General features: G+C 42.0%; 1 protein-coding gene across 6 annotated transcripts in view; it reads left to right on the forward strand.

Moving 5' to 3' along the window:
* The window catches only part of BRD7 (bromodomain containing 7), a 41,416-nt gene extending 19,358 nt beyond the window's left edge, over nt 1–22,058 (forward strand). Inside the window, exons 6-17 of one of the 6 annotated variants that reach the window (XR_004819777.1) lie at nt 6,431–6,541; nt 10,911–11,095; nt 12,287–12,410; nt 13,040–13,115; nt 15,199–15,306; nt 15,679–15,814; nt 16,272–16,383; nt 18,173–18,229; nt 20,319–20,430; nt 20,692–20,851; nt 21,348–21,491; nt 21,822–22,058. Coding sequence is in view for 5 of the 6 variants with exons in the window: in XM_027618196.2 (XP_027473997.1) it covers nt 6,431–6,541; nt 10,911–11,095; nt 12,287–12,410; nt 13,040–13,115; nt 15,199–15,306; nt 15,679–15,814; nt 16,272–16,407; nt 18,173–18,229; nt 20,316–20,430; nt 20,692–20,835; nt 21,348–21,491; nt 21,822–21,877 (1,392 nt within the window). In the remaining variant the exon portion in view is untranslated. Of the gene's footprint in view, nt 1–6,430; nt 6,542–10,910; nt 11,096–12,286; nt 12,411–13,039; nt 13,116–15,198; nt 15,307–15,678; nt 15,815–16,271; nt 16,408–18,172; nt 18,230–20,315; nt 20,431–20,691; nt 20,852–21,347; nt 21,492–21,821 lie in introns of those variants that run through there. The other 5 variants (XM_027618196.2, XM_027618197.2, XM_027618199.2 and 2 more) reach the window with 5 other exon arrangements.
* The last annotated feature ends 303 nt before the right edge of the window (nt 22,059–22,361 follow it).

The following is a 22,361-nucleotide window of genomic DNA, read 5'->3' on the forward strand; positions in this document are numbered from 1 at the left end:
TATACTCTGAAATTTTGATCAAGAAAGGATGCTGTACTTTGTCAAATGCTTTTTCCGCATCTATTGAGAGGATCGTATGATTCTTGTTCTTTCTTTTGTTAATGTATTGTATCACGTTGATTGATTTGTGGATGTTGAACCAGCCTTGCAGCCCAGGGATAAATCCCACTTGGTCATGGTGAATAATCGGATGTACTGTTGGAGCCTATTGGCTAGTATTTTGGTGAGAATTTTTGCATCCATGTTCATCAGGGATATTGGTCTGTAATTCTCCTTTTTGATGGGGTCTTTGTCTGGTTTTGGGATCACGGTAATGGTGGCCTCATAAAATGAGTTTGGAAGTTTTCCTTCCATTTCTATTTTTTGGAACAGTTTCAGGAGAATAGGTATTAATTCTTCTTTAAATGTCTGCTAGAATTCCCCTGGGAAGCCATCTGGCCCTGGGCTTTTGTTTCTTGGGAGATTTTTGATGACTGCTTCAATTTCCTTAGTGGTTATAGGTCTGTTCAGGTTTTCTATTTCTTCCTGGTTCAGTTTTGGTAGTTGATACATCTCTAGGAATACACCCATTTCTTCCAGGTTATCTAATTTGCTGGCATAGAGTTGCTCATAATATGTTCTTATAATTGTTTGTATTTCTTTGGTGTTGGTTGTGATCTCTCCTCTTTCATTCATGATTTTGTTGATTTGGGTCATTTCTCTTTTCTTTTGGGTAAGTCTGGCCAGGGGTTTATCAATCTTCTTAATTCTTTCAAAGAACCAGCTCCTAGTTTCGTTGATCTGTTCTACTCTTCTTTTGGTTTCTATTTCATTGATTTCTGCTCTGATCTTTATTATTTCTCTTCTCCTGCTGGGTTTAGGCTTTATTTGCTGTTCTTTCTCCAGCTCTTTTAGGTGTAGGGTTAGGTTGTGTATTTGAGACCTTTCTTGTTTCTTGAGAAAGGCTTGTATTGCTATATACTTTCCTCTCAGGACTGCCTTTGCTGTATCCCAAAGATTTTGAACAGTTGTGTTTTCATTTTCATTGGTTTCCATGAATTTTTTTAATTCTTCTTTAATTTCCTGGTTGACCCATTCATTCTTTAATAGGATGCTCTTTAGCCTCCATGTATTTGAGTTCTTTCCGACTTTCCTCTTGTAATTGAGTTCTAGTTTCAAAGCATTGTGGTCTGAAAACATGCAGGGAGTAATCCCAATCTTTTGGTACCGGTTGAGACCTGATTTGTGACCTAGGATGTGATCAATTCTGGAGAATGTTCCATGGGCACTAGAGAAGAATGTGTATTCCGTTGCTTTGGGATGGAATGTTCTGAATATGTCTGTGAAGTCCATTTGGTCCAGTGTGTCATTTAAAGTCTTTATTTCCTTGTTGATCTTTTGCTTAGATGATCTGTCCATTTCAGTCAGGGGGGTGTTAAGGTTCCCCACTATTATTGTATTGTTGTCAATGTGTTTCTTCGCTTTTGTTATTAATTGCCTTATATAATTGGCTGGTCCCATGTGAGGGGCATAGATATTTACAATTGTTAGATCTTCTTGTTGGATAGACCCTTTAAGTAGGATATAGTGTCCTTCCTCATCTCTTATTACAGTCTTTGTTTTAAAATCTAATTTGTCTGATATAAGGATTGCCACCCCAGCTTTCTTTTGGTGTCTATTAGCATGGTAAATGGTTTTCCACTCGCTTACTTTCGATCTGGGGGTGTCTTTGGGTCTAAAATGAGTCTCTTGCAGACAGCATATTGATGGGTCTTGTTTTTTAATCCAGTCTGATAGCCTGTGTCTTTTGATTGGGGCATTGAGCCCATTTACATTCAGGGTAACTATTGAAAGATATGAATTTAGTGCCATTGTATTGCCTGTAAGGTGACTGTTACTGTATATTGTCTGTGTTCCTCTCTGATCTATGCTGCTTTTAGGCTCTCTGTTTGCTTAGAGGACCCCTTTCAATATTTCTTGGAGGGCTGGTTTCGTGTTTGCAAATTCCCTTAGTTTTTGTTTGTCCTGGAAGCTTTTTATCTCTCCTTCAATTTTCAATGAGAGCCTAGCTGGATATAATATTCTTGGCTGCATATTTTTCTCGTTTAGTGCTCTGAAGATATCATGCCAGTCCTTTCTGGCCTGCCAGGTCTCTGTGGATAGGTCTGTTGCCAATCTAGTATTTCTACCATTGTAGGTTACATATCTCTTCTCCCGAGCTGCTTTCAGGATTTTCTCTTTGTCTCTGAGACTCGTTAAGTTTTACTATTAGATGTCGGGGTGTTGACCTATTTTTATTGATTTTGAGAGGGGTTCTCTGTGCCTCCTGGATTTTGATGCCTGTTTCCTTCCTCACATTAGGGAAGTTCTCTGCTATTATTTGCTCCAATATACTTTCTGCCCCTCTCTCTCTTTCTTCTTCTTCTGGGATCCCAATTATTCTAATGTTGTTTCGTCTTATCGTATTGCTTATCTCTCGAATTCTGCCCTCGTGATCCTGTAGTTGTTTCTCTTTTTCTCAGCCTCTCTATTTTCCATCATTCGGTCTTCTATATTGCTCATTCTCTCTTCTGCCTCATTTATCCTAGCAGTTAGTGCCCCCATTTTTGATTGCTCCTCATTAATAGCCTTTTTGATTTTGACTTGGTTAGATTTTAGTTCTTTTATTTCTACAGAAAGGGTTTCTCTAATAACTTCCACACTTTTTTCAAGCCCAGCTGGTATCTTTAAAGTCATGATTCTGAACTCTAGATCCAACATCGTACTAATGTCTGTATTGAGTAGGTCCCTGGCTGACGGTACTATCTCTTGTTCTTTTTGCTGAGGTGATTTTTTTCGCCTTGTCATTTTGTCCAGAGGAGAATAGATGAATGAGAGAACCAAATGCTAACAGGTTAACAACGTCCTCAACAAATATACTCTGTACAAATCAGAAAAGACCTGAAACCAGGGGAAAAGAAAGGGAAAGAAAGAAAAAAGAAAAGAAAAAAAAAGATAAAAACAACAGAACAATACAAAAAAAACAATATGATCAAATATGATCAGGCTAGTGTATAGATCAGTGCCACACACTAGATTTTGGGCGTATTTTGGTCTGTTAGAAAAAAGTGCCTCCTAAAATTTTAAAGGAAGAAAGACATATATGTACAAAATAAGGGTTGATACAATGAAGGGATAAAAGATGACTGTAAAGATGAAAATTATAAAAGATTTTATAAAAGGAATTGATAAGTTGTTTGAAAAAAGAAAAGATTAAAAAAAGAGAATGTGATCAGGCAGGAGACTAGAACAAAGCCATACACTAGTGATTTAGAGTATATTTTGATCTGTTAGAAGAAACTATCTCAAACTTTTAAAGAGAGAACAACTTATATATATATACATATATATATATATTTATATATATATATATATATATATATATATATGCCAAAAATAAGGGTAACTCCTATGAAGGGATAAAATAATGACTCTAAAAATGAAAAATAAAAAATGGTTTTTTAAAAAAGGATTGATAAGATGGTTGAAAAGGGAAAAAGAAAAATTAAAAAAACAGTTGAAAAAAATTAACTTTGAAAAACTAATGAATCATGGTAAAAAGAAAGCCATGAATTCTATGTGCAGTATTCCCCTAGCGCTGGAGTTCTCCCGTTCTCCTTGATCAGTAAACTTGGTCTTGGCTTGCTGGCTATTCGTGCTGATCTTCTGGGGGAGGGGCCTGTTGCCGTGGTTCCCAAATGTCTTTGCTGGAGGCGGAATTGCCCCGCCCTTGTCCGTCCGGGCTAAGCTGCTTGGGTTTGTTCTCAGGAGCTTTTGTTCCATGCAAGCTCTGGTACAGCTTTGGAGGACCAGGGTGAAAATGGTGGCCTGCCAATCTCCACTCGGAGGAGCTGAGAACTCGGGGCCCCGCTCCTCAGTGCGCCCCCAGAGAAAAGCAGTCACTCCCGTCTCCCAGGTTTCCCGCCGCACTGCGTGCTCACCCGGCCTGTGACCGAGCGTTTCTATCTCTGGCACTCGACCCCTTGTGGAGTCTCCAAACCCAGCAGATCCCTGCCGTGCACTCCCGCGCTGCTCCTCCCGGGGGAGGGAGGGGAGTCTCCCCGGATCTGCGGCTTGTTGGGTCCCTGCTGGAGGAGCAGTGGCCTGACTGGGCCGCGGATCACGGTTTATGGCCACCCCGAGCTGAGAGCCCGCGTGCCTCGGCTCCGTCTCTGCAGCCGGCTTCCCCGCGCCGATACCTGGGAGCTCTGCCGCAGTCAGGCACCCCCGGTCTTTCTATGACCCCGAGGGTCCTGAGACCACACTGTCCCACGAGGGTTCCACCCCCCCCCACCCCCCCCCCCCACCCCCCCCCCGCTTAGCCACTGGAGCGACGTCCCTCAGCGGAACCGACTTCTAAAAGTTCCGATTTTGTGCTCCGCGGCTCTAGCACTTGCCAGACGCGGCCGACGGAGGCCCCCTCCCCCGCCGTCTATCCTCCCGAATATCGCCTGGGATTCACTTCTCCGCATGTCCTACCTTCCAGTAAGTGGTCGCTTCTCTGTTCAGAGAGTTGTTGCTACTCTCCTCTTCGATCTCCTGTTGAGTTCGTAGGTGTTCAGAATGGTTTGATCCCTATTCAGCTGAATTCCTGAGACCATACAAAATCCAGGTCTCCTACTCCTCCGCCATCTTGCTCCGCCGAGCTTCGAGGTTTTTTTTTTTTTAATTACTTGAAAAGTATACAGAAAGTTCATTTAGCTTTTTGAGTCACCAAGTGCCATTACCCCCAAAGTCCAATAAAGCCTAGCACCTGACAGTTAAGATTCATGGAATCCAAAAATTGTCTTATCAGATCGGTGGAATAATCCAGTACTCTCTTGCCAACTAGAGGCCAGTGGTCCCTTGGTCCCTTGGTATAAGTAATAGTCATCTGATGTCCTTCCTCTCTTGCCTCTATTTCCCAAAATATATATTTAGTAATTCCTAATGGAATGAAAGCTCTTCAGAAAATCTATAGCAAAGGCCGTTAACCTGGGGTCCTCTGGATGGAAGCAACACATGAGCCTTAAAGGGGAACCTGATAAAATGACATTTAAAAGTTTGTGTTCAACCTGGTGTGTGTATTTATGCTTTAGGAGTAGATGCATGGCTTTCATCATGTTTTGAAATATCCAGGACCTAGCAAATTCTTACTGATTAGAGACTAGACCAGGGATAAGGATCCACATGTACTTCATCCACTTTAAGTTTAATACCAGACTTCTTGTGACCCCCGAGTCCGTCTTCTCATATGCTTTCAGGTAATACTAAGTCTGCCTATTCCATTTAAGTGTCCTAAGCTGTCATCACTTTTTATTAAATAGTGGGGTTTGAATATTTGTTTTGGATATGGAGGAGGAATTTGTTTAGGGGGAATTTTTTTTTGTTGGATTTTTACCATTTTAACTCAGGCCTTGGCATAATCACTGCCACGTTTATACAATGTAAAAAATTACTTAACCGTGGAACTATGCAGTGGAATTGAGCTCTCCAGCATACGTAGGTACTTTGAAATTTAACCCAAAAGTACAGTTTTGATAATTTGGCTACTTTGGTTACATGTTCCAACTCTTTGAGGTTGTCTAGTTTATTTCACATTGGCATGATTTTGTAGCATTCTGCAAATTACATTTAGCTTATGACAGTATCCAAACACTTAAAATTAATGTAAATATTTTAACTTTTTTGCTCAATTTGAATTTCCAAAAAATATTGTGATAATTTAGCCATGTCACAGTTTTCATCAAGATTTGAAATTATTTAATTCATAAATGGAAACTTAAGATGTTTGTTTTAAAACTAGGAGTAATATTTTTTAATTACATGAACTCAGTTAAGATTATTCTAGGGCCGCCTGGGTAGCTCAGTCAGTTAAAGGTCCAACTCTTGATTTTGACTCAGGTCATGATCTTGGGGTCATGAGATCAAGCCAGGCTCTGCGCTGGGTGAGGAGCCTGCTTCAGATTTTCTCTCCCTCTCCTCTGTCCATTCTCCTAATCTATCCCCTCACCCACTCTCGCTCGCTTTCTCGCTCTCTAAAAAAAAAAAAAAAAAGTTTAAATATTATTCTGTTAAATAGAAGTATTTTCTTCCAGTTCTTTTTGTGTGCAGTAAGATTATGTGAAGAAACTCATTTAAAAATTTCATCCTGGGAGCTAAGGGTTTATGTTGTTCATTATAAAAAATGTAAGAATTTGGAAAGGAATGTAGTACAAAATTTAAATTAACTTAGTACTGCTTTTGTTAGTGAGTCTTAAAACATACTAAATTGCTTTAATGTTGTTTAGTAAACAGTGAAATAAAAGGATAGGGTTTTTTGTTGGTTTTATCTTTTTTAATTCTTCAAGGACCTGTATGATTTCATCAAACAGGGACAAGAAGGTGCTTTGTTGTTTTAAATGCATTTTTCTCCTTAATATTCTCTCTGCAGGATAACTTCAAACTAATGTGTACTAATGCTATGATTTACAACAAACCCGAGACCATTTATTATAAAGCTGCAAAGAAGCTATTGCACTCAGGGATGAAAATTCTTAGCCAGGTAAAGGAAATTCTTTGTTTTAAATAGTAACTATTATAAAATCTGTATACCTTTGTTTTTTGGTTAGAGTGATAGAGATCCAGTACAGTACTAGTTTTATAGGCAGATTATATTAAAGTAGGAAATATTAAATGAAAGAAGTTCTCATATAAAGAAAATTAAAACATGAAATTCTCATTTGGAATTGATACAATTAAGTATTGGCATTCGCTACTAATTATTTATTTAGAGGCTGTTGAATTGGTTAGTCACCAGATGGATTTATATTTGTTGTGAAAGAAACATCACCCTGATTTCCAGGATAAGATTGATGAGATGAATTATGAGGCCTGTTGGGGGGAAAGCTCTCTACTTCCCTTTGAAGGATGGACTCTGATGGTGAAGCACAGGAGCTCCTTCCAGGACAAAGAAAATGTCAGTGAGCAGTACCCTGCTCTTTGCCACCTCCCCACAGGAGCATTCCTCCTGGAAGGACCAGAACTGGTACCATAGTAATGTGGCTGAGGTGGGAGGGACACTTCCATCATCAAGCTTCATGAGACAGCATAAACATGACAGTTTATTCAGAAGAGAGGTTAGTGGCAGAAAAGAACATGTGCCGTCTCAGAACAACCGCTGATGGCGCGGGGGGCGGAGCGGGAATTGAGGGGCTCACTGTGCACCTGCTGGGAGAAAAGGAGAGCTCACAAGATAAGTCGTGTCTTTTGAGGTTTTACTCATGGCTCTGAGTAGGATGGGAAATTAACTGAGGTGATCCTGGCAGGAAGTCGGAGTTCTGGTTTTAGCTCTTTGCTCTAACTTGTGGACCTCGGGCAGGACATGAACCATGCTGGGCCTCGGTGTTCTCATGTCTGGAGAAGACATGGTTTAAAGGGGTTTAAAGAAGGTTTAAAGTGCAGTCTCCCAAGATAATTGCCAGCATTAGGGTGCTGGCTCTCAGTAAGAGCTAAGCAGGCAGGAGACTACGAGAAAGGAGAGCAAGGCAGGAGAGGGATTTTGCGAAGAAGAGACAAGGGGGGTATAAGACAGGAAGAATGAGAAAGAAATCAGAATGAAGAGCTTGAGCCCAGACTCAGAGGAGTTATAGGAGAGTAGGAATGAGTCATGGGTAGATGCACATAGTTTCCCACTTGTTACAGTGACCATCTGTATCACAGTTTCACATTTAAAGAATTGTCTTGGTGTGCAGATGTCTGAGTGTGTGCTTGGCTCTAAGAGATTCTCAGATCCATTTAACTGGGGAAAGAAAAACATTTGGATTGATGAGTATTCTTGCACTCCTAATATTCAGACAGCATCAGTTCCTACCCTTTCCTATAGACGTAAGAAACTGTAACATAAACCAGTTACCCATCTTTGGCAAAATCTACAAAGGAAAGGGGACTATAAAATGTTTTATCCCACTCTTTGCAGGAAGACTCAGAATCTAGACCCAAGCCATAGTCCAGGTTTAAAAATCTGCAAATGCTTGTTATTACATTTGAAATAAAAGTAGTAAATGTAGTCCTTAGTCCTTAGTCCCCCTCAAATGTAGTCCTTAGTCACTCCAAAATATGTACATTAAGTTTTTGGGAGAAAGTTGAATTTTCAGTATCCCAAGTAAATTTATCAAGTTTGATTTACCATTATTTTCTTTTTTTCAAATAACGTAGTTAATATAACATGCAAACGATACCAGTATCTCTTGAATTTTAATGGGGGTGGGTTGGCTGGAAGCACAGAAAATAAACTTTCTTCTCCACTTTCCCTTTTCTCTCTCTGTTGTCTTCCTTTTTTTCAGATCTCTTCCTGTTGAGGAGCCCTACCCATCCTGTGTTATAGCTTCCTGTTGACTGTTCTCTCCACCCTAAATGGGAGGGATCCTTAAAACAGTGATTTTTTAAATGTTTAAATTTAGATCATCTTGAGTTCACTCTTCTGATAGCGGTACTCCCAAGGGAGCCCAGCACACCCTTCCATGAATGGTGTCTTTTTAAAAGATCACTGGTTTTGAATGTTCAGTATAAAGATTGTAGAGCAGTCATTTATCATGTTTTTCATTTACACACAAATAGTGGCTATTAGTAGACATTTTTATAAAGAACGGACATAGTCGAATAACTTTTTTGATCTCCTAGATAAATACTAGAATGCTGCATTATACTACAAACAAAATAGTGCAAACTACTGTTTGTAGCATAGGGGCTTTAGAACCAAGGTCCGGGTCCTGGCTGCACCCTCGAGACGCCGAGTGACCTTGGCAGGCTGCGCAGCCTTGCTCAGCCGCGGTAGTCCTTACCTTGTGGAGCCCAGCAGCCGTGCCTGATGCGTGTGTAAGCACCTGAGTGTTAGCTGTGGCAGAGTCAAGCCCTTTAAGTCATTTAATGTTGTAGAATTGAGGACTGATAAATAGTATGCTGATTTGGAGACATCTTAATTATTTAAAAAAAAAAAAACTTTCAAAGTAAAATGAAACTCAGCTTTTTCCAGTGATTTGTGTTGAAATTTAGAAGATTTCTCTAATTCTTTTAATTTTGTGTGTGTTTTTAAAAACTTCAAAATGTTTTTAACGTAGGTTCTACTTTATAAAATTCTAGAGTGGAAATAAAAAGATAACTGAGAACTTCATGATCTAAGCCCATTCATTTAACACCATTTATACTTGCAGTGTGCAGCGAGCTTCTGATTTAGGTACTAGAGATAGAGCTGGCTAAGGAATTACCTAAGTGACGTACACAAGGGAAAACACAAATGGCCAATAAAAAGTTCCAGAGATAATCATACTCGTTAATATTTTTTAAGTATGTATTAAAATAAGACTTTTTTAAAAATCGGCAAATTTTTTTAAATACTGTTGAGTTTGATAAGGATTCAGAGAAACTTTCGAGCACTGATATATACATTGATAAAATTTTTCTGGAGAGCAGTTTGGCAGTAAATATCAAAAGCCTGATGACCTAGTGTTTCCACTTCTAGGAATTTTTTTTTCTTTTTCAATATAGTTAACATACAGTATCACTTTTGGGAATTTATCCTAAAGAGAGATTCTTAGATTTAGTTATAGTGATGTTCATGAGACTTTTATTTGTAATAGAGGAAACTTGGAAATAATCTAAATGTCCAATAGTGGAATGTTAATTAGACCATGGTACACAGGATAAAATACTATACACTTATTAAAAACATTTTAAAGAGTATTTAATGATACAGAGGGGAAATGATTGTAATTTATTAATGAAAAAAATTCATGTTACCAAATATTCAGTATAATTCTAATTAGCTAATATGTGCAGTGCTTAGATAAATACTGACATAATGATAAATTAACAAGGTTTGTATTTTCTCCTCTACCCAAATCTTTGTCTACAATGAAATATGTTACTTGGATAGTTTTAAGACTACCTTAAAATAAAAGATCAGTAAAAATAGCAGGTCCGCGTTCTGGAGGCTCTCACAGTCTGCATTGCTAATTCAGCAGTGTGATGAGACAGGGTGCCTCATGGGACCCCAGAGCCCTGGCCTTCATCACTGGTTCTGTGACCTTAGGTGAGGCATTTAGCATTTCTGGGCTATGTTCTTATTTGAATAACTTCTGGTCCTTTCCAGTTCTCAGTTTCTTTTATTCTGCAAAAGTCTTCCCTGGTGTTGCCATGCAGCCCTAAGGAGACTGCACTCCATATTTTATCCAGTGACAGTGCTCAGAGTTAAAAAGCAGAAGTCACTAGAAACAAATGTGCCTCCAGAAACCTCAAGCCCTTAACCACAAAGAAAATTTCACAGCATATCAATGCAGTGGAAAATTAAGTACATGTTTCACGAAATAGAAACAAGACTTCTTTGGTAAGAACATTATGCTTTCTGGGAAAGAAACTGTGCTAGCAACCTTTTATTCTCCTGGAAGCATGTTGTTTTCACACAGAGAAAAATGCCAGCGTCCTCAGTGGTTATCCTGGGATACCAGAGTATAAGGGTACTTCACATGTTCACATCCTCTAGCTTTTGAAACACCTGATAATTCTTAAATTTCAAAAGATAAGCCATTCTGTTAAATATAAAATTTAAACATGCTATTAAACTAAATTCTCCTTTTTAAAGTTAGTACTGCAAAGAATACTTAGTATTTATTCATTTTTTTCTCCTCTGTGAATGTTTTGATGATGTAGTCAAGTTAAAAAGCATTCTCTTATGTTGGAAATTAAATGATCTGAATTGAAGGAATAGACTGTATTGCCCTGGTTCCCAAACATACTCTCTTGGTATAATTACATTTAATTGCTTTTCTTCCCTAGTTAATGACAGGGTAAGTGCAAACTCACATTGTGAGAAAGAAATGCATCACTTTAAAAAGTAATGACAAATATGCAATGAGACTATTCTTGAATATTTTTAGGAGAGAATTCAGAGCCTGAAGCAGAGCATAGAATTCATGGCAGACTTGCAAAAAAGTCGAAAGCAGAAAGATCGAACAGACACCTCGCAGAGTGGGGAGGACAGCGGCTGCTGGCCAAGAGAAAGGGAAGACTCTGGAGATACTGAAGCACAAGCCTTCAAGAGTCCCAGTAAAGAAAACAAAAAGTAAAAAACTTTGGAATATTTAAGTTAAACTATCTTTTTCAGACCAGTAAAGGGGAAAAATCCTGGTTCAGTGCCTGCCTTGAGAAGAACAAGTCGAGGTCTACCCGTGGTTGGTTGGTTTTCAGCAGGAAAGTCCATTTCAGTGATACGATCCCCGTCTTCTCCTACAAAGCATTGTATGGAATTGTTTAAACATAGTTCAGAAAACAGTTCTGAAGGTGTATTCTTATGAAAGTAGTTAAACCAATAAGTTATCTTTAGGGACTTATTAGTGAAATTTATTGAAATAGAACTCTGTAGTTGTTACCTCATTCCATAAAGGAGTTGAAACCATAAATTCATAGGTGAAGCTACTTCCTAAACAGATGGGCTGTTGCTGAGGTGTTGCGTGTTTTCCACCAGACATCACGTGGTAGGAGCGATAACTCAGTACTGGTTTCCCCCCACCCGCCCCGGCAGCCCCGGGCATGGCCGGACCCAGCTGTGGCCACCTGGTCACACCACTGACTCACTAAGCAGCCCTGAGCCCCCCCCCCCCCGCATCTCACTGTCAACTCTGGAAGAGGGTTCTAGTGAATAGGCTGGGTTTCTGCTGGTGTAAGGCAGGGAGAGTAAATTTGTGATATTTTTATTGTATTTCTAATATTTGTATGATTCAAATGTATTTTTTTAAGATTTTATTTATTTGACAGGGAGACAGCAAGAGAGGGAACACACGCGGGGGGGAGTGGGAGAGAGGGAAGCAGGCTTCTCGCGGAGCAGGGAGCCCGATGTGGGGCTCGATCCCAGGACCCTGGGATCATGACCTGAGCCAAAGGCAGACATGTAACGACTGAGCCACCCAGGCGCCCCCATATATATTTCATTTTAAATTTAGAAACTGGACTTTAAAAAAATGATCTGTCCCTCCCCCTTCAAAATATGTTTGAGGTAGAGTCCATTTGTGTGACTGTATCGAGAAAAATGCTCAAGACAAATAGCTCTGGACACACAAAGGCGAGAGCTAAGCAGGGTGTTGGGTTGGCCTGGCTATGAATGTGCTCCGGGCTCTGCCGGGCCCCCGAGGAACAAAGCTCTGCTTGGCGACCGTAGTGCAAATGCCTCCAATTGAGTTGTGCTCCTGTTTGGAATTCATTTTAATGTTTTTATCGTATCTTTTTTTTTTTACTTAGTATTAATGTATGTTTTCAGGAAAGACAAAGATATGCTTGAAGATAAATGTAAGAGCAATAATTTAGAAAGAGAGCAGGAGCAGATTGACCGCATCGTTAAGGAATCTGGAGGAAAGCTGACCAGGCGGCTTGTTAATAGCCAGGTGACAGGGCTTTTTCTTTCTTTTCACTACTTACTGTCTGGTTGTCTGGGGCTTGCAGTTTTCAGATTGCTTGTGCACTTTTAACCCATACCATACCTGCCAAAGAGCGGTTCAGTACAACACCCGGAGAAGAAAATTGTAATAATAAATTTGTAAAGTACATAATGAATCTTTTCCTCTGTTACTAGATTTTAGTGACGTTAATGTGTTCTAAACTTGGAAAATGAACATTTATACTCTGGTCTCTTGAAATCATTGTTTAGCACGTTGGTTTTAAAACCAAATGGATTAATATGTGACTTTCGACAGGTCACTCCCCTCCCCTGATCTCCAGTATCTTCCTTTTTTAATAGAGTGGGTAGAACGGAGGGGCCCGAAGGCCCCGCACAGCTCTTTACCAGCCTGAGGTTTCCCTAACCTTCATTTCTGCAGCCTGTTAGCCCTTGTGTGTATGGAGCGAGGTGGGAAAGTCAGTATCCAAGTGTAACAGTAGCAACTCATAATATTGGTTTGGCTAAATTTAAGGCTTTCTAGTATGAGAGAGATATATATATACGTACGTGTACTTGCATGTGAATGTGGTAAATATAAAACGGTTTACCACATTTGAATACTTTGGGTCATTGCAGTGTGAATTTGAAAGGAGAAAACCAGATGGAACAACAACGTTGGGGCTTCTCCATCCTGTGGATCCCATTGTAGGAGGTAAGTTCACAGATCAGAATGTGCATGAACTTGCTGTTTGGCAACGAGCAGTAGCCCGGGTGAACATTTTAAAACAGCAGGCGTGATACTGAGCAATCCAGCTGTATCGTCATCCCCAAAGAACTTGGCTAGACATTGTGTATTTTGTGCTAATAGCTAGCCCGGCTTTACCTTGTCTTAAAGCAGATACTATAGAGATCCACTGTTCTTTAAAATACAAAGTCCTTGGAATACCAGACCCACCATCAAAGCCAAAAAATGATGTAATTTCTAGCCCTGGCTCTAAGAGACTATGTATGGATGCTCCGTTATTTCAGGAGGTATCGCAAAACCCTCTTATTACAACATAATAAATTTGACTGGCTTTCTAAATTTCAGTGAATAGAGCAAATATATATACCCTGTAGTACCTTAGTAGTCATGGAATAACATGCCTGATGACACCACATCTTCCACTGTGGCTGGTAGAAAGTTGGCAAAGGTTCGGAGGCATGGCTTTAGAACCCCGGTCGTATTTTTATTTTCTCAGATGGTATTTTAATGGCGATAGTATAGGGAATAGTTTGAAATTTGATGTAAGAAAAAGAACTTTTTGTCATTCATCTGAAGGGGAGGGAATCATGTGTCAGGATAAGCAAAGGTGAGAATGTTATTTTGTAAATACCCATTTTCCTGCCGCCGTTAACGAGAGCAAGCATTGGGCATACGGAGACGAATGATGACACTTCGGGGAACAGTCTCCAGGACTTAGCATTTTGCTGCGGGCAAGGCCTGGGAGCTGGAAGTGGAGCGCAGTGTGTCATAGGGGACAGACCAGGAGGCATGCGTCCCTTCCCCTTTTGTCTGTGGGTGGGGAGTGGAGGCACGAACGCCAGTCACTGCGTGAAGAGCTGCCATTCGTCTGCCTTGAAGAGGGCAGCTGTGACAGGACACAACAGAAGGGACCCGTCTAGTGTCTGGGGGCCAGAGAAGGCTTCCTTATTCCTTAGCAAGGTGATGCTTAGGTTGGTCCCAAAAAAGTGAGTGAGGGTGAGGGCCTGGGGGTACGAGACATCGAAGCAGCCGGGAAGAGCCAGATGCATTTGAGGGCTAACCGGGGAGCCTCTTAGTGTCTTCGCGCGTTGCACTCCGCTCTCAAAACGCCGGTGGAGTTCCTTCACTTAGAAGTGGAACTGGTGCTGTCTTGGGGGGAGAAGAAAAAAAAAACAACTCACTTTTTGCTTTTATGTGAACTTTTCATAGTAGAAGTTTATATGGTCTTGGATCAAAGGAAGTGCTGCCAGACTGAGAACATGTGCTTTCTAGTACAGCTCTGGTGGAAATTTGGTGGGAAGGAGATGCAACTAACAATTTAGGGGACACCTTAAGATCTGCCCCTTTCTTTGTGTCCAGCAGTCTGTCTGCCCTTGCTCTGCTGCCTTGCATTTCTGGCTCCTGGAGGCAGGGTCAATGTGGCCCAGGCCCAGCTGGCTCCGCACGTGGCAGCAGCCCCCGAAGAGCCAGCATCCTGGTGTAAGGTGCAGGCTTTGCCCCTGTTGTTTCTCAGCTGCTTCTTCCTGCCAAATTCCAGACTGCTTGCTGAGAGGGAGAGAAGACCCATTTTAGGTGTGCCACCTTCCTTACTAGTGCTTTCAGTTTATCACCATGGGCACCTGTGGCCGCAGCCTCTGTTCCAGGGTGGAATAGCATGCCTCGTAGATACCAGTTTTTCCTGAATAGATTATGAGTTCTTGTCTTTAATCAGGTGTTTTTCCTTAGTCTTTTGCTAACCTTTTCTGGTTTACTTCCATCAAAATAGTTTCAACCTTTAAATCCTTAATTTTTTTTAAGCAAAATGTGACGTGATTATAAAGAATTATAAGAAACAGTAGAGCATAATGAAAAGGACCAGATTCAGGTCCTGGCTACATTCCTCCCTTGCCGAGATTATCGTAGGTGAAAGATGGGTGTACGAAGGGCCACCCAGGCTCCTGGACAGAGTCACGTAGACGCCATGAAGCAGTGTGCGTGCAGACAGCCCGCAGAGCGCCCCCAGGGCTCCTTATCACGTGCACCTCCCACACCAGGCCCACTCTTGTTTCAGAACCAGGTTACTGCCCTGTGAGACTGGGAATGACAACTGGAAGGCTTCAGTCTGGAGTGAATACTTTGCAGGGGTTCAAAGAAGACAAAAGGAACAAAGTCACTCCAGGTAAGGCTTCATGTTTCTCTCCTCGCTCCAGCAGTTAGGGGGGTAGAAAAGCATAATTACCATTTCTTTAACTCTCTTGGTGGTAGTTTGGCAACATGAATCAGCTGTTTTATTAACTTCGGAAGAAACTGAAAAATCAGCTGTTAGTATTCAAAATGAGTTTTGTGCTTTCTTTCCTCTGTCTCCCCTTTGTGGGGAAAAAGTCACTTGAGTTGTGACTTCCCAAGGATCCGGGAGGGGAAGTAGCTACCTTGGATTTGTTACACCAGTCAGTGAGGTAATAAAATTAGAAGGGAATGATCTTTAATAAAACAAATTAGATTGACATGCAAGTGAAAGAACAGTACTGTAGTATTTGATTTCTGTCCACAGTGTTATACTTGAACTACGGACCCTACAGTTCTTATGCTCCACATTATGACTCCACATTTGCAAATATCAGCAAGGACGATTCGGATCTGATTTATTCAGCCTATGGGGAAGACTCTGATCTTCCCAGTGATTTCAGGTAAATGACCAGTTCTTCATATCCGGAATGCCACGTTCTTCTGAAACACTGATAGACCCGTGTATATCCAAGGGGTGTGGTCCGAACCGGAGGTGTAACCTTGAGACTCTTAGTCCACATGTAAGTCCTGAGGTGAATAAGGTCACCTTAGGGAGGAAGCAGAGAGCAGGAGTAAGTCCAGGACTGAGCCCTGGAGCCTCCGTCATTGAGAGAGTCTTATTTCTCTTGGAAGGTTTCCCCAAGGGGCATTTCATGTCACTGTGTTCTTGATATTGTTTAGTTCGCTCAAAATGATAAAGGTAAATCTATAAATAGGGTGTTGTACCTAGACGGGAATTTTTACACCATGGCGTGTAAATTAAGGCGCGTCTGACAGAAACAGTTGGCTGGGATAGGAAGATTCAGCCGACGGAGGTGATTTATATGGAAGTGACTTTCCCAACTCTCTCTCTTTCAGCATCCATGAGTTTTTGGCCACGTGCCAGGATTATCCCTATGTGATGGCAGACAGTTTACTGGATGTTTTAACAAAAGGAGGCCATTCTAGAACCCTGCAAGAGTTGGAGATGGTAAGAAGGCTGCTAAAGAAACGGGTAATTCATTATTGGCTCTTAGTATTAGTCACTCAGTGTTATGAAACCATGGGAGTCACCAGGGTGACAGCTGAGCTGCATTCCCCTGAAAAGCCAGGCCGGCTTGGGCGGGGACCGTGGGTGGAGGACAATGAACGGAAACGGGTAAGTCAGCTACCAGGGTCTGTGAGGGCCAGGAGACTGTCATTATCTCCCAATCTTGGGAATGTAGGAATCAGAATGGGGTTGACGACTCAGAAGTCAGCTGGTGCTGTGTACCCTAACAAAAAAGGAAGTTCCACTGGCTTGGAACTGAATTGACTAAAATGATAGAGAATGTTCTTTTCTTTATTACTCAGTAAGAACACAGTGATGGGACCACAAGGAAAAAAGCTTCCGCTTTGCTCTGTTATTAACACTTGTAACCTGTCTCCAGTCCAGTCGGACATAGTTCATCTGGAATAATTCACACCCTCGGCTCCAAGATTAGAACCAGAAAATGTTCCTCCTGATAAGTAGAAGAGAGTCCAGCTCCAGAATGTCCTTGTCACCACAGTTAGAAGAACCCTGTGTCTCTGGGGGTCCTAGCTCTTCCTGAGGGCTGTGGCCACCGCCACCTTGTCCTCTGCCGCATGTGGCTGCCAGTCCCTGGGTGACTCTCAGCAGTGCTGAGTCAGCACCTCACATTCAGTGAGAGTTGCTGTACATGCAGGCTTTGCGCAGGAACGGCTTTCCTCATGTGACCTAAAAAACATGCCACTGCTCATCTGTTCAGAAATATTTTTCCTTTGACCGTCCCAACAATCTGAATTAATTGTCTTGAGCTAAAATTGAATAGCTTTCATTTGGTTGGTAGGGCAGTAGATTTCAGATCTAAAGTTTCTCTGTCCATTGATCCAGCAGTTCTCAGACTATATCTTAGAAAATTAAAAAAAGTTGTATATAAGGATGCCTTGTTTATAATTTTAAAAAATTGGGAATTGGTTAAAAAATTATAATACAACCTTTCAAAAAAAAGATCACATCATCATTGATTTTGGGGCATGATACATTTGCCTGTTGTTTAGGTATGTGTGATCTCTGACGGCTAGGATTATGGGAAGCTTTCACATTCTCCATAGCGTTTGAACATTTTACAGTAATCCTCTGCTATCCGAGAATATTGCTCTCTTAATGCAAATTAGTCCCTAGAGTGCCTCCTATTTTCTCCCTGCCACAGATTTTCCTGTTGTTGAAAACCGACTCCATTTAGTAGGTATTTCTCTGCTATTTACCAGATACCTTCATATATATATATATATATATATACACACACACACATATATATATATATATATAGCTTTTTGCTCAGGAACAGAAAGATCATTCTTGGAGTTACCAGTAATAGGTACTCTTGACTCTCAAATACTCTCAAAATGCCACTTATTGGGGCGCCTGGGTGGCTCAGTCATTAAGCGTCTGTCTTCGGCTCAGGTCATGATCCCAGGGTCCTGGGATGAAGCCCCGCATCGGGCTCCCCGCTCTGGGAAGCTTGCTTCTCCCTCTCCCACTCCCCTGCTTGTGTTCCTGCTCTCACCATCTCTCTCTTGCTGTCAAATGAATAAATAAAATCTTTTTTAAAAAAAATGCCACTTATTATATCTAATTTGTTTTAGGTTTAAAAAAATTCCAGTAATCCATATTCTTATTCTTTGCCTTGAAGCTCCTAATATTTTTTTTATTTTCCTTGATATTTACCTCTTTAATATATTTTTTAATAAAAAGCTGTTTGTCTTTATACTTCTAGCCATCACCTGAAGATGAAGGCCAGACAAGGATCCTTGACCCAGCAAAAGAAATGGAGGTGATTATATTTTATTCTTCATAAAAAGTATTTAAATGGAGGATAAGCTAAAAGGCCTAAGTGATAAAGCTTTGTTTTAAAAGAGCATTATTTATTGCGTATCTCCGTAAATAAAGCAGTCTCTGCGTGTGGGGGGCGGGCAGCAGCTAGGGCAGCACGCAAGCATGGGAGCCTGGAGGCCAGCCCCGGGACCGCACAGCGTAAATGCACACATTGTAGGAACACGGGTTGCAGAGGCCAGCTGCTCTGCATGGCCAAGGCGGCCCTCACAGAGTGCGTGCTGGGCCAGCTGGGCCGGGAAAGATAAAGAGACATTCTCCCAGCAGGCGGTGGGAAGTGGGCTGAAACTGTATGTATAGTCACAGAAGCAGACATGCATGGACGGGGCCCGTGTGCGGAGAGCGCAGTCGACGTGTGAGCGTGGGGTGCCTGGGTGGAGGAGGGGAGGTGGGGAGGCCTGCATGGGTGAGGCCCTGATGACACAGAGGCTGCAGGAAGTGCCGAGAAGCTGAGATTTTACCCCAGAAGACAGGAAGCTCTGAGGAAACGAGGGGAGAGGGGCTGGAGGAGGGGACCCAAAGAGCTCTGGGGCTTGTCTGAACAAAACGCTGACGAGCGTGGCAACACAGAAGGGGCTAAAGATAGACAGTAAAGACCAGTACAGTAGAAGTCAGGTCCACAGGACCTGGTGCATGAGGTAGCTCGTGGCATCATGAGCTCCCATCACAGTGTGGGGAAAGGGGCTCCCCTCCAGCAGGAAGAGAAGCTGTACTCGGCGTCCCACACGGGGGTGACTGGGGACGTTGTTGGGGTGGCGGGGGATTCCCAGATCTGGGTTGCAGGTGTGCAGGTCTGGAAGTTGTTGGTGTAAAGGGAGTGTTTCACTATAGTCATTCAAGTGAACGAGATTGTCCAGAGAGAACACTGGGTAAAGGCTGAAGGACAGAACCTTGGAGAAGCCCAGTAGGTGAGGTAGAAAAACCACGAAAAGAAGGACATGCAGGAAGGACCCCAGCGAGAGGAGAGTGGAGGCTGTCATTTGTAACCTTCATCAGAGCGGGGTCAGCAAAATGATGGCGACAGGGGTAGGCGGCAGAGAGCTAAATGAGTGGAGGAAGCAGGGACGTGAGGGCAGACAGATGTGAGCCCAGTAACGGAGGGGAAGGAGAACTTGAAGATGAGCTCAAGGAAGGATAGATGTAGGTGTGAATGGTACCCACAGAACCATGTTTGCAAGGAATGAGGCCCCAGCAAGGTCATGTGCTTAGTGAGGGGGCAGGAACGCAAGAAATCTTGAGAATGGGAAAGGAGGCTGGGTAAAAAGTAGGGTGGTGGGGGCTCCGCAGATGGCAAGCCATAAGTATATACTGAGAGTTTCTCCCCACACGCTCTTAGCCATAAGTAGGTAGAGAGATCGGGGGTTCACATAAACATCTATAATGTCATGCCCCAGCATCTAAATGAAACCATTGATTTCTGGTGGTTCGTTATCTGGGCTCATTTCTTCCTCAAAAGCAGTGTTGAGGTTATGGAAACTCTGAGTCTTGTCATTCCAAAAATACAACTCCACCCATTTTAGGATTTTGTTTCTCCCATGTAATACTGACAGCCTGGCTTTGGGGCCAGGAGGTGACCCAGGAAGTATCTCATGCTCGAACTCTACTGTGGGAGTGGAAGCATCCACACTGGGGGCCAAAGCATGGCCTGTGAGTCCCAGAGGAAACTTGATGAGACCACCAGATTGCTCTTGGAAACAAGAGGCATTGTCCCAGTCAACCAGAAGCTCTTCGTGGCATAGGCAGTACCAAGGCTGTCGTTCCTTTCATCTTTGGAGTAGCTGCCAGATGGAACAAAGGATGGGTGTTTCGTAAGACACATCATTTCAGGAACGGAAAGTATGCATTTGTGGATAGTGTTTGGCCCGGATTGGGGAATGGCACTTTGCAAGTATTCTGGGAAGACGGTTTTGTAGGTATCAAAATTGTAACTCCAAAGTAAATAGGTGGAATAACTTGGCCTGTAAACACAGACCATCTTAATGATTTCTCATTCTAGCAAGCCCAAATAATTGCTTCTTTTTTTAAAGCAGATTACCGAAATAGAGCCAGCAGGCCGTTTAGATTCCAGTAATCAGGACCGGCTCACAGCACTGAAAGCAGTAACAAATTTTGGTGCTCCTGTTGAAGTTTTTGACTCTGAAGGTGAGTGTCACTTCATATCCCGGGCAGTCAACGATTTAATGTCACATTAGTCCAGTTTGACATAGCCGTTCACCACAGGAAGATCTTGGCTGGCCGTACTTCCGTGAAGAGTAAAGCATGTCTCTGGTATTAATTTCATTGAGGAGAGAAGACTAGCCAATAAATAGCAAAACCCCAGAGCATAGGACTCACTTTACTGCACAAGATCAAACATAAGTGTGTTCATGTTTTCTTTAGTGTGTTTTTGTTCGTACCACACAGAAGCTGAAATGTTCCAGAGGAAACTTGATGAGACCACCAGATTGCTCCGAGAGCTCCAAGAAGCCCAGAACGAGCGCCTGAGCACCAGACCCCCTCCCAACATGATCTGTCTCTTGGGTCCCTCTTACAGGGAAATGCATCTCGGTATGTTACGCCTCCGGTAAGAGGAGAATCGGGGGATACTTAAAGGGAGAACCTTCTGAGAAGTGGTACTACTGTCAGCAGAGCTGAAGTGAACCATGGATGGTTTCTTTTTTGAACAATGTGGGGGTTGGGGGTGCCGACTGACCTCCCTCCTCCCCCACCCCACGCAGTTAAAAATCCACGTGTAATTTTTGACTCCCCCCAACTTTACTGTAATAGCCTTCTGTTGACTGGAAGCCTTACCTACAAACAACTAACATGTATTTTGTACATCACATGTATTACATACTGTTTCTTACAGTAAAGCTAAAGAAAATATTAAAAATGAAGAGAATAGGTTTACAGTCCTGTATTTATCCACAAAAAAAAAAAAATCTGTGTATCTTCTGTGGACCAGCACAGCTCCAACCCCTGGTGTTCCAGGGTCAACTTCCTATTGCTCTTTTGGGTTTTGTTTATTATTATGTAAAGGAACCACGTTTTAACACCTAGAACTGTTTTCTTTTCCCTAGCTGAACAGGTAACCAACAATCTGAAAGAACTTGCGCAGCAAGTCACTCCAGGCGACATTGTCAGCACATACGGAGTTCGAAAAGCAATGGGGATTTCCATCCCCTCCCCCATCGTGGAAAACAACTTTGTAGATTTAACGGAAGGTACATGCCCTATGTGTCTGGGAGGATGGAGGACTGTTGTGAGTTAAAGGAACATCAGTCCTCTGCCCTCAAGTAATATTGGAAAGATTTTTGTCTCTGCGTGTTGGTATTGTATAAACTTTTTATTAATTCTTTAGACAAGACGTAAAGGAAATAAAGATTTGACACATTTGCAAAAAAAACCCTACAATGATACCCTAGTAGTATATCTAGTCTTTAACCTTGAACATGGTAAAGAAGGGCTGTCAGCACTTATTCTTCTGGATGATACCTTTACCTTTTAATTAAAAGGGAAAAAGTGCTGAATGAGGCCATAACTTTTCCTTTCAGATTTTGAAGAACCGAAAAAGACTGATGTTGCCGAGTGTGGACCCAATGGGATTTGAAGCTCACTGGTATTTCATTATATATTCTGTACATATTTTTTTCATTCTTAACTTGGAAATGCTTTTCAGAAGATACTAAATATTTGTAAATTGTGTTTTTAATTAAACTTTGGAACAATTAATTTTAATGTTCCAGAGATTGGACTTGTATTAGGTAATAAAGCTGAGCCTGGGACTATGAGCTGTGTTGTGCTGTCAGCTGAGTTGCTCCCTGACCTTTCCCCAGCGCTGAAGTGATAGAGAAACACTTAGGAAATAAAACAGCCTTTTCAGGACCCTTCGTTAAAAGCAGCAAGTCCCCCAAATAATTGAACTCCCTCGTTTTACCACATTTGTCAGAACTCCTCATTAAAGAAATTATAACCAAAGAGTTCCGACTTAGATGATTTATTCAAAGAAGGGCCTCGTGAGGAAGGACTAGGAGGGACTCTGACCTGTTGCCATCCGGAGTGGGCCTGGGCACGGTGAGTCGGAATGACAGGGC

This window comes from Zalophus californianus, chromosome 17, assembly GCF_009762305.2.
Source record: "Zalophus californianus isolate mZalCal1 chromosome 17, mZalCal1.pri.v2, whole genome shotgun sequence".
Taxonomy (NCBI): domain Eukaryota; kingdom Metazoa; phylum Chordata; class Mammalia; order Carnivora; family Otariidae; genus Zalophus; species Zalophus californianus.